Here is a 16,488-nt window from a genome sequence, read left to right on the forward strand (position 1 = left end):
GTGTCCCGTATAAAAAATTTTTTTAACCGCGACGGAGGAGAGAAAATCACATGCTATATCCAATCCCATGGTGTAACTAGTGAGACTTTTGTATATTGTGGTGAGAAAGGGGGAAAAGTGTTCCGAATTTTTTGGGGGGTTTTGACTACAGGCTGAATTCAATTCAGAGAATTGAGAAACGCAGTTGGCTTCAAGGTAAGATTAATTAATACACGTTTATCAAGCAACAAAACGGAGCATTAACGTGTCCAGGCTGTTTTTCGTTTTACGAATGTTGTGCGCTAGCTAGGTTAGTTGTATAAATCTCATGTTTGCTGGCTGCTTGAAGCAATTTGTTTTTCTCCAAATGTACTGCGTTTGACATTTTGATATAGATAAGTAGCTAGCTAGTACATCGGTATATTGTTTGATTAGTGCTACTAGAGGTATCTAGCTAACCAATTTGATATTGTCTTGAATGGACAGTAGTTTGTTCCTTCATTGTGTGAAAGTGATGGAAGCAACTGAACGCAGCACAGTAGACCGCGGATTTCATCACCTAGGGCAGGGGTACTCAACTCTTACCCTCCGAGGTCCGGAGCCTGCTGCTTTTCAGTTCTGTCTAAATCAATCACTGATTGTAGGGGAACAATACAAAAAAAAAATGCAATGGAACTGGCATCGAGGTCCAGAGTTGAGTTTGAAGAACCCAGGCGGTTTCCAATCAGAAACGCATCTTTTGAACAAGGTGTAAAAAAAAAAAAAAATCATGTTAATTGTGATAATCCTCTAAGAAAACCAATGGTCATAATACGTTAAATTTATAGTTTTTTTTTACCCTTGTAGGATGGTCAAAATTAGGGAGACTAAATCAATGGTAACCAGAAAAAGGTGGTCGAGAAATCTGGTCGCCTAGTCTGGATACTGTGCGAGAATTAAGGCTACACACAGGCCTAGCATTGAACTCGTCATCTTTCATATCAAATGAAACGATATGAGGTAAGATGGATGTCGATTTTGAGACATGACATGTAATATTTTCATATTTTAGCAGGGTTGCCAACCTTTTGAAGATAACTGAGGTTTCCTATCGTGATTGTCAATGCTGTCACCCCTAGCGGGGGTCTTAGGCACATGACAAGGGTGAAATAGAAATGTTTAAAATTCACAGGTCAGGTGTATTTTAAGATTTATTTTAAAGTTGAATAAACACAACTCAACAACTTGGTTTGAAGTTACTATGATATTTTTTTGTGCATGAAATTTAGAGAATGGCAACTGGGGAAAATTAATTAGTTAGAAAATGCCAATATTAATCTCTCCTTGTTCATTTAAAACATTTTTTGTAACTAGGCAAGTCAGTTAAGAACAAATTCATATTTACAATGACAGGGTTTGGCCGGGGTAGCCTAACTCGGACGACGCTGGGCCAATTGCGCGCTGCCTTATGGGACTCCCAATCACGGCCGGTTGTGATACAACCTGGAATCAAACCAAGGTCTGTAGTGACGTCTCTAGCACTGAAATGCAGTGCCTTAGACCGCTGTGCCACTCGGGAGCCACAGAATGTTTTTTTATAAGACACCAACATGGAAATATGGAATTCATTTGGGTGAAATATCCCTTTTAAAATAGGACCGTTGGATATTCCACCTAGAGGTACACAATATGTAGAAAAGGATGTGGACACCCCTTCAAATTAGTGGATTTGGCTATTTCAGCCACACCCCTGGCTGACAGGTGAATAAAATCGAGCACACAGCCATGCCACCTCCATAGTCAAACATTGGCAGGAGAATGGCCTTCCTGAAGAACTCAGTGACTTTCAACGTGGAACCGTTGAAGTGCTGTTATTGTGAAGTGGAAAGTCTAGGAGCAACAACGGCCACACAAGCTCACAGACCGGGACCACCGAGTGCTGTAGCGCGTAAAAATCATCTGTCTTCTGTTGCAACACTCACTACTGAGTTCTGAACTGTCTCTGGAAGCAACGTCAGCACACAACTGTTTGTTGGGAGCTTCATGAAATTGGTTTCCATTGCCGAGGAGCCGCACACAAGCCTAAGATCACCATATGCAATGCCAAGCTTCGGCTGGAGTGGTGTAAAGCTCACCGCCATTGGACTTTGGAGCAGTGGAGACCTGTTTTCTGGAGTGATGAATCATGCTTCACCATATGGCAGTTCGATGGACACTACCTGCCCGAATACATGGTATCAACTGTAAAATTGGATGGGGGAAGAATAATGTATGAGGGTGTTTTTCATGGTTCGGGCTAGGCAACTTAGTTCCAGTGAAGGGAAATCTTAATGCTACGATTCTGTGCTTCCACTTTGTGGCAACAGTTTGGGGAAGGCACTGTCCTGTTTCAGCATGACAATGCCCCCGTGCAGAAAGCGAGCTCCATACATAAATGTTTTGTCAAGATCACCCCCCCCCCCCCCCCCCCCCCCCATCTGCACGGTGCTGAAACAAACTGCGGCTGCGCTGTTGTTGCTCCTAAACATTTCCACTTCACAATAATAGCACTAACAGTTGACCAGGGCAGCTCTAGCAGAGCAGAAATTTGACAAACTGACTTGTTGGAAAGGTGGCATCCTATGACGGTGCAACATTGAGTCACTGAGCTCTTCAGTAAGAGTGTTCTACTGCCACTGTTTGTCTATGGAGATTGCATGGCAGTGTGCTCAATTTTATACAGCTGTCAGCAACGGGTGTGTCTGAAATAGCCAAATGTACATACTGCTCAGGAAGGAGACGTGTTCTGTCTCCTACAGATGAACGTACTTTGGTGTGAAAAGTGCAAATCAATCCCAGAACAACAGCAAAGGACCTTGTGAAGATGCTGGAGGAAACGGGTACAAAATTATCTATATCCACAGTAAAAGGAGTCCTATATCGACATAACCTGAAAGGCCGCTCAGCAAGGAAGAAGCCACTGCTCCAAAACCGCCATTTAAAAAAGCCAGACTACGGTTTGCAACTGCACATGGGGACAAAGATCGTAATTTTGGAGAAATGTCCTCTGGTCTGATGAAACAAAAATAGAACTGTTTGGCCATAATGACCATTGTTCTGTTTGGAGGAAAAAGGGGGAGGCTTGCAAGCTGAAGAACACCATCCCAACCATGAAGCATGGGGGTAGCAGCATCATGTTGTGGGGGTGCTTTGCTGAAGGAGGGACTGGTGCACTTCACAAAATAGATGGCATCATGAGGGAGGGGAATTATGTGGATATATTGAAGCAACATCTCAAGACATCAGTCAGGAAGTTAAAGCTTGGTCGCAAATGGGTCTTCCAAATGGCCAATGACCCCAAGCATACTTCCAAAGTTGTGGCAAAAATGGCTTGAGGACAACAGTCAAGGTATTGGAGTGGCCATCACAAAGCGCTGACTTCAATCCTATAGAAAGTTTGTGGGCAGAACTGAAAAAGCGTGTGCGAGCAAGGAGGCCTACAAACCTGACTCAGTTACACCAGCTCTGTCAGGAGGAATGGGCCAAAATTCACCCAACTTATTGTGGGAAGCTTGTGGAAGGCTACCTGAAATGTTTGACCCAAGTCAAACAATTTAAAGGCAATGCTACCAAATACTAATTGAGTGTATGTAAACTTCTGACCCACTGGGAATGTGATGAAAGAAATAAAACCTGAAATAAATCATTCTCTCTACTATTATTCTGACATTTCACATTCTTAAAATAAAGTGGTGATCCTAAGGCGGAATTTTTACTAGGATGAAATGTCAGGAATTGTGACCCAACTGAGTTAAATTTATTTGGCTAAGGTGTATGTAAGCTTCCGACTTCAACTGTATGTATGTATGTATGTATGTATGCATCTATGTCTCTCAATGTATTGTAACCTAATCATCCCCAGCTTACAATCGGCTCATTCATCCCCCTCCTCTCCCCTGTAACAATTTCCCAGGTTGTTGCTCTAAATGAGAATGTGTTCTCAGTCAACTTACCTGGTAAAATAAATAAATAAAACACTAGAATCAGTTACACATTTGGGTTTACAATCTGTTTGGGCAAAATAATATTGATAATACAGTTATCAGGTCACCCTTCCAAAATTCATGCTAAACACGCATTTTCATTGTTACAGCCTAATTAACCTAGTGCTAAATTTTCTATGACCAAACACGGTGAATTTAATGTAGCTTATGGGTCTGGGCTAATGAAAGTGGTGGATTCAATTCGACTTGGGTGGTGTACCTTATATACCAGAGTATTTGGAGATGGCCACTTGATGGTTTTTCAATACATTTCATATTTGTAGCTACTTTAAGGAAATACCTGCAGATCGCGTTCTAAATTTCACCTGTCACATTATTTTGCATTATGAAGTTTACCGTAGTTCCCCAGAACAGTTCAGCAGGTCGCATGTTTGTTTGTAAATAGCACAAAGGGAGAAAGCGGGAGCAGGTGAGTCTAGCGGTGTATTGACAGGGGTCACATTTTTTTGGGGGGTTAAATGGTGATCGGAGACGTGCAACTATAGTTTCCGTTCACAGAAAATACATTAGTGCAACACATTCGGCAGAAAATGGCTTTTTATCAGATGACAACAGAAGTGCAACGCTATTTGGCTGGCAGCCACACAAGTGAGCATACAATTAAAAAGCAATGTATTTTTTCGTCGTTGCAAAAAAACGATGCATGGCCATCATACTTCATAAAAAGAATGTAGCAAGCTACATTTCCTAATGTTTTTCTTAAAGTTAATCTTGCATTTTATCAGAGAAATGTATGTTGGCTACCCTGAGAAAAGCACGGGAGAAAAGTGCATCGTCGTGAATTCTCATCTGAGTGGAGAAGTGCAACTGAAGCACAAAATCAGTCTGAAATTACAATAGAAGCATTTTAGATCGCCGTTTAAAAAACACAACAAGATATGTTGTCCTACGTGAAAAATGGAAGAATTCTGCGTTAAAGCTACCCCTAAATTTAACTTGCTAGTTATCTAAGTAAGTGGCTGAATTAAGGTGATGGGGCATCATATTGTGTTCGCTTTCTGCCATGTTTTGGATGAGTTATCTTTACAGCTGCCACTGCTATCTTTTTTGATTTCCTAGCGGGTTTTTTCTCCTCTCAGTTCTCGCCCTGTCTGCTCCTCCCCCATCTTCTCCGTGCAGAGCAGGCAGGCCAGTTGCCGTAGCAACTCTAGACTCCACACAGACACAGCTTTGTACATATGCTGCTCCAGAGCAGGTACTGTTCTTCCTTCAGACAAGCATGTGTCAAAACTTTGTTAATTTGCACAATGTCTCTTGTTCACATTTGCTTGTAACTCACCAAAAATGACATTCGGTAGCTGGATTGTCTGTCTTTGCAATTCGTTAAATCATTTTAGTTCTTTAACATATTTTGATAGCAGGCTCAATGGAAATCTGTTACTCGTGCTAAATTTGGTAGCATTCTGGTAGACACCCAATATCCCTTTTTTTTGGGGACGCCCCCTTGTGTACAAAGCCAATAATACCATAAATCCCGGCATGAGACAAGGACGATATGAACATCTGGATACCGCCCAACCCTATATTAAATCAGGAGTAGTATGTGACAGCCTATTTTCACATGCTGTCATAAGGAAGCAGTCTGGGACAGGTGTGAACGCAAATTTATTTCTAGACGTTTATGTTTACAAAACAGCTTTCAAGTTGCCATGCTGATATTTTGACAATTGAGTTCATAGACTTTGATCAGCGCTTAGAATGAACGTGCTTGTCCAGTCTGCCGTGGCTGCAGTCCACTCTAATCATAAGGGGCGTTTCTTTACGAACGCATCCAATCGCCTTGGTCCCGGTCACTTATTAAACCAATCACAAGCTTCAATCTGCTGCGGTTCACAGTGCTGTGCCAGAAAGATTATGGATGTCCCGGGATGTCCCTACCTCCAGGGGAATCTTCTAAAGGCGCCCGCATACTAGGTTCGGTTTGCTCTAGCTGGAATTAACAGGTGACGTCAATGGATCAGAGCTTTCACCTGGTCAGCCTATGTCATGAAGAGCAGGTGTTCCTAATGTTTTGTATACTGTGTACATTTATCTCAGAATTGATTTAAGATAAATAAATAAATCTATAATGCATTTTGACGTTTTTGCCAAGGTGTTAGTCGCATCATTTTACATCTAACTAAGATGTTTGGTACAGTATTTCTCAAGAGACAAAAATTGCATGAAAACTAGTCGTCTCGTTGAATGAAAACACTGTCCATAGTTCCCACTCCTATTAGGAGTAGTACTGTTGACCAATCACCGACGAAGGGGTGTAGACTTCGGCTACCAAACTTCGACTTGCCTAAATTAGGGATTAGGTGTCCCGTCAATGGGACAATTGTAAATCATGTTGCGCCATGTGTCGATCGCAGATTTTAGAGAAACAAATGTCGGTACATATGTGTCTTATATCGGCTCAAAGCTTTCGTGTTAATATAACTGCACTGTCCAATTTACAGTAGCCTTTACTGCGAAAAATGCCATGCTATTGTTTGAGGAGAGCTCAAAACAACGAAACACTTTTTTCACCGCGACAGGTTTGATAAATTCCCCTCTGAAGGTGAAATGTGTACTTAAATCAGAGCAAGATTTCAGAATGTATCATCCCAAGGGTCCCGGAGATAACTTAAGTGTCGCTTTGTTAGATAAAATCCTTTTCATTATCCTAAAATGGTCCATATAGCATGCACGATCAATTTTGTATTTCCACTCGTTCAATTTGCAAAGAAAGGAATCTGTGAAAATCTAACCATAAACGTTGTTTCAACCAGTCAAATTACGTTTATATTTATTCCTCAGAGATCCTAGAACGTAACCAGACTTCACTATGTTAGGACACCAAATTTGGTCAGAGAGCGACGCCTTCATGGCGCACCGATGACACGGGTGGTCTTCACTTGATTTGACTGTTAATTTGTCAAATAAGCACCAATCGGGGTCAAACAAACTAGATAGCCAATGAGCTGGGCTTTACGGGAGTATGTGGAAACCCCGTATCTGTCGCACAATTTTGCTACAAACCTTGTGCGACAGCAAGCCTTTTCCTTTTGGACAAAAATTGCAAGAATATGGAGAGTTATGAAAACTTACAATATGGCTGCTAATACTGGAAAAGCTAAATTAATGTCCAAGTATACAGATTTGATGATATTCTTGCAGAAATGTAATGTAAATCTACATTTTGGCAAATCGTGAAGGACACCTGGGTGACTTCACACTAATTGTCATGTAGCTTGCTCATACTTCAAGTTATCAGTCTGAAACTTTGCACATACACTGCTGCCCTCTTGTGGACACCATCGGAATTACAACCAAAGTGATGGCTAGATATGGGACCTTTCTGATGCATTTCAAAGATGGTGGTAGAAACCAAATACAAAAGAAACGGTTGTTTTTTTTTCCCCTCGTATTTTCTTCTACCAGATCTATTGTGTTATATTCTCCTACATTCAATTCACATTTCCACAAACTTCTAAATGTTTCTTTTCAAATGGTACCAAGAATATGCACATCCTTCCTTCAGGGCCTGAGCTACAGGCAGTTAGATTTGTGTATGTCAGGTGAAAATTGAAAAAAAGGGCTATCACTAAGAAGTAAGCGCATCACAGGATGCAGTGGCGAATTCATTGAAAGCTTTGGTTTGCTTATAAAGAGCGGGTACTACCTGTCTGCTAAAAATAATTATGTAAGAGATTTCGAGGAGTTTTATTACGAGGTGCTGAATCCCCTATTTTTAACCACCGAGAACGGGCGGCTATAAATCAAAGACTGTAAACAAATATAAACAGCCTACCTATCAATCTTGTAATTTCTTTGGCCTGGTCAGAATCAGCTTGAAGGGAGAATCTGTTTTTTCTTTGTTTCAGTCTTGCGCCGGTGTACTGGGGTGACGTTGGCGTAAATGTCTTAACATATTTGAGGTGTTGGCAGCTGCATAGCCTATTCTCGTTGAGTGTGGATAAATACTGTTAAAGTTGTAACCACAACTCTCTGTCCATCGCCGTTGTATTCTACTGGGAAGGCAAAATGTTCCAAAATTTGAGATTTAAACAATGGGGTTTCCTCCAATTCTATCGACCCCACCACTCGCCATGGTAAAGAACTAGTTCCCTGCTGCGCCTCACAAAATTACATTTTGAAATGAACTAATAAGATATGTCATTTGTATTACAATGTGCACATAGGTTGTTTAAATGGAGTTGACAGATTTACTTTAGAGGCAGGCCTACAACGCAGCGTTGGCGCATAGCCTATGCCTAGTGTTTTTATATAGTACATTCCCCCCCCCCCCCCCCCCCATGTATTCATTCGGGTTCACAGTGCGGATCGGAACGGTTCAGTCGGATTACAGGTACCGGTACACCCCTACTTTTTACTCTTTTGCTGCATTTCTGTTTTGCATGGATTTTTGACCCAGAAGTGGGTTATTTATTAATTGCTGGGTAATTGTTTTCATTTCAGATGTTGCGTTAGCGCAGAATTCTGTGTTTTTTCACGCTGAAAGAAACATTAAAACGCAAGAAAAAATGTTGTTCTGAAAACGAAGGTGTACTGACATGGCATTCAATTTTAAGTTCCAAATTTAAATACACTCGCTGTGATTATCAGAAACATCTCACCCATCCTCCAAACTGTCCAAATCATAAGCTTTCTCTCTGCCTGTCTGCAGAGCTTTCTCTCTGCCTGTGTGTGGCAGGAGTAGCTGTCAGTGGTATTTTCGTTGCTGGGTTACGTTTTAATCCACAGGAATTTTAAAAAGGGAAAAGCTTGACTGAATGGAATGGCTAGCCAAAATAAACAATGACCAGTCAATTAACACAATGAGCACTGCTAGGGTCCTTTAACCCATCTGCAAATGAGACTGTGACAGAGACAACCAGGGTAGAGGAGAACGCTGCAGCTAATGCTAATAGCCCACAAACTGCAAGTGCAATACACTGAAGGTTGGAAGGGAAAATTGAGATGTATTCACGTGAAGGAAAAAGTAGTAGATGGTGTGTCAGGTAAACATGTTTTGGTCTTTATGAGCAGTGTGGCGAAAGTCAAATCAAATTTTATTGGTCGCATACACATTTAGCATATGTTATTACGGTTGTTGCAAAATGCTTGTGTTCGTAACTCCAACAGTGGAGTATTATCTAACAATACACATGCATCTAAAAAGTAAAATCTAATTTAGAAATATTAGGTTTGAGCAATATGTGTGTGTGTGTGTGTGTGTGTGTGTGTGTGTGTGTATTTTATTTATATACAAACACTGCAGTCGGAAAGTATTCAGACCCCTTGCCTTTTTACACATTTGGTTACATTACAGCCTATTACAGCCATTTTATTAAATCGTCCCCCCCCCCATCAATCTGCACATAATACCCCATAATGACAAAGCAAAAAACTTGGTTAGAAAAATTCTTGCAAATGTATTGCTCAGTTTGGCTGGGTTGCCAACTCAAGGAAGAGTCTTGGTGGTTCAAAACTTTTTCCTTTTAAGAATGATGGAGGCTACTGGGTTATTGGGGACATTCAATGCTGCAGAAATGTTTTGGCACCCTTCCCCAAATCTGTGCCTCGACACAATCCTGTCCCTGAGCTCTACAGACAATTCCTTTGACCTCATGGCTTGGTGTTTGCTCTGACATGCACTGTCAACTGTGGGACCTTATATAAACAGGTGTGTGCCTTTCCAAATCATCCCAAATTTAATTTACCACAGATGGACTCCAGTCAAGTTGTACAGTTGTGGCCAAAAGTTTTGAATGACACACATTCATTTTCACAAAGTTTGCTGCTTCAGTGTCTTTAGATATTTTTGTGAGATGTTACTATGGAATACTGAAGTATAATTACAAGCATTTCACAAGTGTCAAAGGCTTTTATTGACAATTACATGAAGTTGATGCAAAGAGTCAATATTTGCAGTGTTGACCCTTCTTTTTCAAGACCTCTGCAATCCGCCCTGGTATGCTGTCAATTAACTTCGGGGCCACATCCTGACTGATGGCAGCCCATTCTTGCATAATCAATGCTTGGAGTTTGTCAGAATTTGTGGGTTTTTATTTGCCCACCCTCCTCTTGAGGATTGACCACAAGTTCTCAATGGTATTAAGGTCTGGGGAGTTTCCTGGCCATGGACCCAAAATATCAATGTTTTGTTTCCCGAGCCACTTAGTTGTCACGTTTGCCTTATGGCAAGGTGCTCCATCATGCTAGAAAAGGCATTGTTCGTCACCAAACTGTTCCTGGATGGTTGGGAGAAGTTGCTCTCGGAGGATGTGTTGGTACCATTCTTTATTCATGGCTGTGTTCTTAGGCAAAATTGTGAGTGAGCCCACTCCCTTGGCTGAGAAGCAACACCACACATGAATGGTCTCAGAATGCTTTACTGTTGGCATGACACAGGACTGATGGTAGCGCTCACCATGTCTTCTCCGGACAAGCTTTCTTCCGGATGCCCCAAACAATCGTAAAGGGGATTCATCAGAGAAAATGACTTTACCCCAGTCCTCAGCAGTCCAACCCTGTACCTTTTGCAGAATATCAGTCTGTTCCTGATGTTTTTCCTGGAGAGAAATGGCTTCTTTGCTGCCCTTCTTGGCACCAGGCCATCCTCAAAGTCTTCGCCTCACTGTGCGTGCAGATGCACTCACACCTGCCTGCTACCATTCCTGAGCAGCTCTGTACTGGTGGTACCCTGATCCCGCAGCTGAATCAACTTTAGGAGATGGTCCTGGCGCTTGCTAGACTTTCTTGGGCCCGCTGAAGCCTTCTTCACAACAATTTAACCGCTCTCCTTGAAGTTCTTGATCTGATAAATGGTTGCACCTAAATCAATCTTACTGGCAGCAATAACCTTTTCCTGTGAAGCCCTTTTTGTGCAAAGCAATGATGACGGCACGTGTTTCCTTGCAGGTAACCATGGTTGACAGAGGAAGAACAATGATTCCAAGCACCACCCTCCTTTGAGTTCGAATAACAGACTGGAAGCTTCAATCAGCATGACAGAGTGATCTCCAGCCTTGTCCTCATCAACGCTCACACCTGTGTTAACCAGAGAACCACTGACATGTCAGCTGGTCCTTTTGTGGCAGGGCTGAAATGCAGTGGAAATGTTTTTTTGGGATTCAGCTAATTTGCTTGGCAAAAAGGGACTTTGCAATTAATTGCAATTCATCTGATCACTCTTCATAACATTCTGGAGTATATGCAAATTGCCATCATACAAACTGAGGAAGCAGACTTTGAAATTAATATTTGTGTCATTCTCAGAACTTTTGGCCACGACTGTAGAAACATCAAGGATGATCAATGGAAACAGGATGCACCTGAGCTCAATTTTGCGTCTCCATTTTAGAACTAAGGCTGTAACGTAACAAAATATGGAAAAAGTCAAGGGGTCTGAATACTTTCCGCATGCTCTGTACATGTCGCAATGATTTGGCTTTTGTCACAATTAACCTGGGTCAATGGAAACCTGCCTACTGTCATACCTTGTTCATAGACTGCTTACAGGGTAAGGAAACCAATTTGTTGTTTGGGTGAAGTATACCTTTTAACATTTTTCAAACACATACACTGAATAAAAATCTAAATGCAACAATTTCAAAGATTTTACCTAGTTACAGTTCATATAAGGAAATCAGTCAAAATTCATTAGGCCCTAATCTATTGATTTCACATGACTGGGCAGGGGTGCCTTGAAGGGTCTAGGCCCACCCACTGGGGAGCCAAGCCCAGCCAATCAGAATTAGTTTTTCCCAACAAAAGGGCTTTGTGGATGGATTATCTTGGCAGAGGAGAAATGCTCACCTACAGGGATGTAAACAAATTTGGTTCCAAAATTTGAGCAAAATAAGCTTTTTGTGTCTATGAAACATTTCATTTCAGCTCATGGGACCAAAACCTTACATGTTGTGTTTTATTTTTGTTCAGTGTAGATTCAATGGTTGTAAAGACGTTTCTAGGAAACGTACAGTATTATGCAGAGCCATGAGTGCATGGACCTCCCATCTTATATAGCGCAAGTGAACAGCAAACCTGGTTTAAAAAACAAATAAAGCAGCGCCTCACGGCACAACACCTCTCCCCCATGTGACCTACTTGTGTGTATGTACTGACATGTATGTGTAACTGATAGATGTACATGTTAATGTATGTAAATTGTAAAGTCTTTTGTCAAAACAAAACGTTTTTTGTGTCTGACCCCAGTAAGACCAGCTTTCGCCATTAGCTTTGGCTAATGGGGATCCCAATAAATAAAACAATCAGCTCAAAAATATCTGTGGTGAAAATATCTAATGGGATTGTTCTAAAAAAAATATCAGAATTGGGCTGCGCTGCCTTTGATAACAAGGGAGTGAGCGCCAAGTCCAGGTCCAAAAGGTTATTTTAAAAGCATCTACCCCAAAGCCATAAGACTGCTGAACAATGAACTTTGTTTTTACACTGCTGTTACTCTCTTTTTAATTTGAGTTTTTAGCCCTAGATGGCTTGGAAGCTGGTACATGATTTAGTCTTACAGCTGTTTTAATGAGATAAGACATTCCTGTTGGGCCTAGTGATATAGGCCTATTGCATGAGATCCTTGCCCGAACATGTGCCTTCTCAAGAGGGAACTTCTGTTATCCACACTGAGCGGCCTTTGAGACACATTGCTGTTAATGCCATCTGGTGGACATTACTGATACCTTGCTGATGGATCACCACATTTTTGTCCTCTTACATAGAAAGAGGCCTACGCTGTCAAACAGAAAAAGGCCTTCATTACCGGAGACTCATTTTATTGGTACACGCAGGTGTATAACACATCTACGCACTTCAGTTTGTTGGTGTAGTTAATGTACTGCTCCTCTGCAGGCAAAAGGTCTTATCTTCATATTATTTAGGCAGTTTCATATTGTAATATTTGTGGGCACTGAATCTGATTTCATCTTTGGCTCTCACACTGTTGCAAACTCTCGTACTGAGGAGGAATCCCTCATCATTCTTCAGCAATGAGCTGTACGCTTCTGGCAGTTGAGGCTGATGTCATAGAGCCTGGTTAGACATTTCTTGAGAAATCTAATATTTCAATATTGATACTAGATACTGCCTCACTTTCAGACGCTCCTATACAATAGTCTATTTTGCTAATTTTTCCTCCCTCTTTCCCCCATATAGATCTGAAAGTCTCTCTCCCCCCACTCCGGAGGCACCATGAGCTGGAGTTTCCTGACGCGTCTCCTGGACGAGATCTCCAACCACTCTACCTTTGTGGGCAAGATCTGGCTCACACTGCTTATCGTCTTCCGCATTGTGTTAACTGCTGTGGGAGGCGAGTCCATCTACTACGATGAACAGAGCAAGTTTGTGTGCAATACCCACCAACCCGGTTGCGAGAATGTGTGCTACGACGCCTTTGCACCACTCTCGCACATCCGCTTCTGGGTGTTCCAGGTGATCATGATCACCACCCCCACTATTCTGTACCTGGGCTTCGCCATGCACAAAATCGCCCGCATGGACGACGATGAGTACAGGCCCCGCGGGAAGAGGATGCCCATGGTGAACCTAGGGACCAACCGGAACTACGAGGAGGCGGAGGACAATGGCGAGGAGGACCCCATGATCTCCGAGGAGATCGAGTTGGAGAAGAAGGAGAAGCCTAGCAAGAAGCATGACGGGCGCCGGCGCATCAAGCGCGACGGCCTCATGAAGGTGTACGTGTTCCAGCTGCTGTCGCGTGCTGCTTTCGAGGTGTCCTTTCTGTTCGGCCAGTACATTCTCTACGGCCTGGAGGTGTCTCCCTCGTACGTGTGCATGCGCTCGCCCTGCCCACACACAGTGGACTGCTTCGTGTCGCGTCCCACTGAGAAAACTATCTTCCTGCTCATTATGTATGCGGTGAGTGCCCTCTGTCTGCTTTTCACTTTGCTGGAGATCCTCCACCTGGGTTATAGCGGCATACGGGACTGTTTCTGCCGCCCTCGCCCCCAAACCCCAAACCAACTGGCCAGCCAGCATCCCTCACTATGTGGCCGCCAGGTGCCTACAGCTCCTCCAGGCTACAACACAGTGCTGAAGAAGGACCCAAAAGGTATGCGATTGGATTACAACCTGGGCGACTCGGGCCGTGAGTCGTTTGGGGATGAGGCGTCGCAGCGGGAGCTGGAGAGGCTAAGAAGGCATCTAAAGCTGGCCCAGCAGCACCTGGACCTGGCCTACCAGAATGAGGACAACAGCAGCACTTCGAGGAGCAACAGCCCCGAGTCCAACGGGACGGCCGTGGAGCAGAACCGCCTCAACTTTGCCCAGGAGAAGCAAAGCAGCACCTGCGAGAAAGGTGAGTAGGCTGTGCCATGCGTCACAAGAAGTACGTCTTCAGTAATAAGTTGCATGGTATATCTATGTTTTAATTTTTATAGTGGATGGAATCAATGAATGGATGTTGTGTATAGAGTAAAATTGTCTACTTCAAACTGACGTTAAACATTTTTCCCCTTGCCTTCAGGTTTACGAGCATAACTTCGTTATTGGCCCACCTGGCCCTCTCAGGATAGATTCTTGCATCTGGGACAGTAGGGGTACCAGGGAGCATTGTGTGGGGACAGGTGTGTATGTGACTTGAGGAGGATGAATCCATCTGTCTTTCAGTGTTGAGGCCAGTGAATGTTCAAGGGAAACATGCCAAACTTAACGAGCAGCACCTTCCTACCCAGCTATACTTGAGCACATCTGAAGATCCAAAGTGTCCACAAACTGTTTTCAGAACATTCCTATTCGTCTCAGGGTAGCTGTGCTGTTTTTGTGGGGGGAATACTAGTGTTTCCTCTTGTTTGTAGTTTTTCCCCTCTTTGCTGGAGTTTAGAGGTCAATCTTAAGTTTGCCTTCAACCTAAAACTGGAGTTTACATTTCAGCCATTCTAAGAAGGTATGGGCTACCCAAGTGTGTCGCAAAACCATGTCAAAGTGTAATTTTTGTGTGTGTGTTTTGTGAGGAATAGGGAACCACGGTGAGTCAGTGTTTGGGGATGTTAACTGGTATGGTAATAGTTGGTGTTAGAAGTGATATTATGGAGTGAATAACTGTCTTCCATGTGCAACAGCTTACAATGAGCAAATGGTTAAAACTATTTTGGGTCAACCACCAGAAACAACAGTTACATTTGAGTTGTAGCACAGCAGTATGTAGTTTGCAGAAAGAGAACTAACCTACTTTCATCATGAACCCCCCCCCCCCTCCCCATCCCATAAATCTTACTGTTGCCAAGTCTGGGAACTGGAAGCCTATTTTGGCACCTTTGTCCAAAGGATTAAAAAAACCTGGGTAATGCTTGAATTCATGTAAATTGTTATCTTGTCTGGTAATGTTAAACATGCTTTTGATACTGATTTCTTCCATTTTGTTACTTTAATATGGAAAGCGTTTGGATGGCATTGCAAGATTAAACCTTTAAGGTCATGATGGCCAAATTGTAACAACTATGAAGTTTACTGTTGTCTTTTTGGATTTCTACATTAACTGAGGGACTCAACAGATTGGGAGTTATTTTACATATTGAGGACCAGCCACGATTTGTGGGTAACACATCTATGACATACACCAGTTGAACTCTGGGTCTTGTTCAGTAGGGCACAACATAGCAATGTTTTGAAAGGGAAAATGTAATTAATCCTTCTTATAGGATAAGTTCCTGTAGTACTCTCCTATCCTGTTTTGTGCCTACTGAACATGAAACGGAGACCCAAGATTATTTTGAAAAAATAAATAAAAATAAAAACGAATCATTTACTCTGTCGAATAGCATTTTCAGAAAGTAATTCAAGTCTCCCACAATTCAGGGTTATTTTTCTATATTGTTTTGTTCAGTGTTTTTTTCTCCTGAAATTGGGACATGTAGATTTGTGGCTCTGTGTTACTTCTCTATGCAATTCAAAATCTATGCTCGGTTCAGTGTTCATTATTGAGGCATTGATGCAAGTAACATTCAACAACCTTCAAGCCGTTAATAATGACCCCCATGCTGCAGTCTCGGTGACAATTGTAAATGTTATCATTGTTATCTTTTTATGGTTGAAACGACCCAATGCCTTGAATGTGATCTTATGGTGCCATCAGTGCACACATTATGTCAGCAGTGCCATTAAGTGTCAACTGTCATCTCAAACAATTTGTTTAAATACTTTTTTGTATGAATAGTATTTTTGTGCTCAATTTCTTAAATAAACTTTTTCTAATAAATTCATGTCTCCTGTGATGGAAAATTTGTATTGTTTGTGCTTTTCCTTTTACACATTTCTGTGTTCTATTCGTGTGCTTTTCTAATATCCAATTTCTGTGTTAATGCAAGCGACCGAACAAATCAGTATCTGGAATTTGGCAGCATGGCCAGAACCTGGTTTTGAGAAGGGGATATCTGTTTCAAGATTTCAGCTTAGAAAGAAGAAGCCTCGTGAGGTATTGGTCTGTCGCATGCATGACCCAGTATTGGTCGGTCACACGAATGAAGCAAATGTTTTGGGGATGTTTGCA

At 42.2% G+C, this 16,488-nt stretch overlaps 1 protein-coding gene across 2 annotated transcripts; it reads left to right on the forward strand.

The window, feature by feature from the left end:
- On the forward strand, nucleotides 1–16,197 carry LOC115160640 (gap junction gamma-1 protein). Of its 2 annotated transcripts, none has more exons than XM_029710860.1 (3): nucleotides 1–195; nucleotides 13,137–14,298; nucleotides 14,467–16,197. In XM_029710860.1, the coding sequence occupies exons 2-3, from the start codon at nucleotides 13,173–13,175 to the stop codon at nucleotides 14,478–14,480; spliced, it is 1,140 nt and encodes a 379-aa protein (XP_029566720.1). In that variant the 5' UTR covers nucleotides 1–195; nucleotides 13,137–13,172; the 3' UTR covers nucleotides 14,481–16,197. The 2 variants fall into 2 exon arrangements, with proteins under 2 accessions (XP_029566720.1, XP_029566721.1); XM_029710861.1 differs by lacking the exon at nucleotides 1–195 and adding an exon at nucleotides 12,950–13,016.
- The last annotated feature ends 291 nt before the right edge of the window (nucleotides 16,198–16,488 follow it).

Source organism: Salmo trutta, chromosome 24 (assembly GCF_901001165.1).
Source record: "Salmo trutta chromosome 24, fSalTru1.1, whole genome shotgun sequence".
NCBI lineage: Eukaryota > Metazoa > Chordata > Actinopteri > Salmoniformes > Salmonidae > Salmo > Salmo trutta.

What these genes read in the sequence shown, in the direction of transcription:
- LOC115160640 (XM_029710860.1), top strand. Translation starts at nt 13,173, where the DNA reads ATGAGCTGGAGTTTCCTGACGCGTCTCCTGGACGAGATCTCCAACCAC.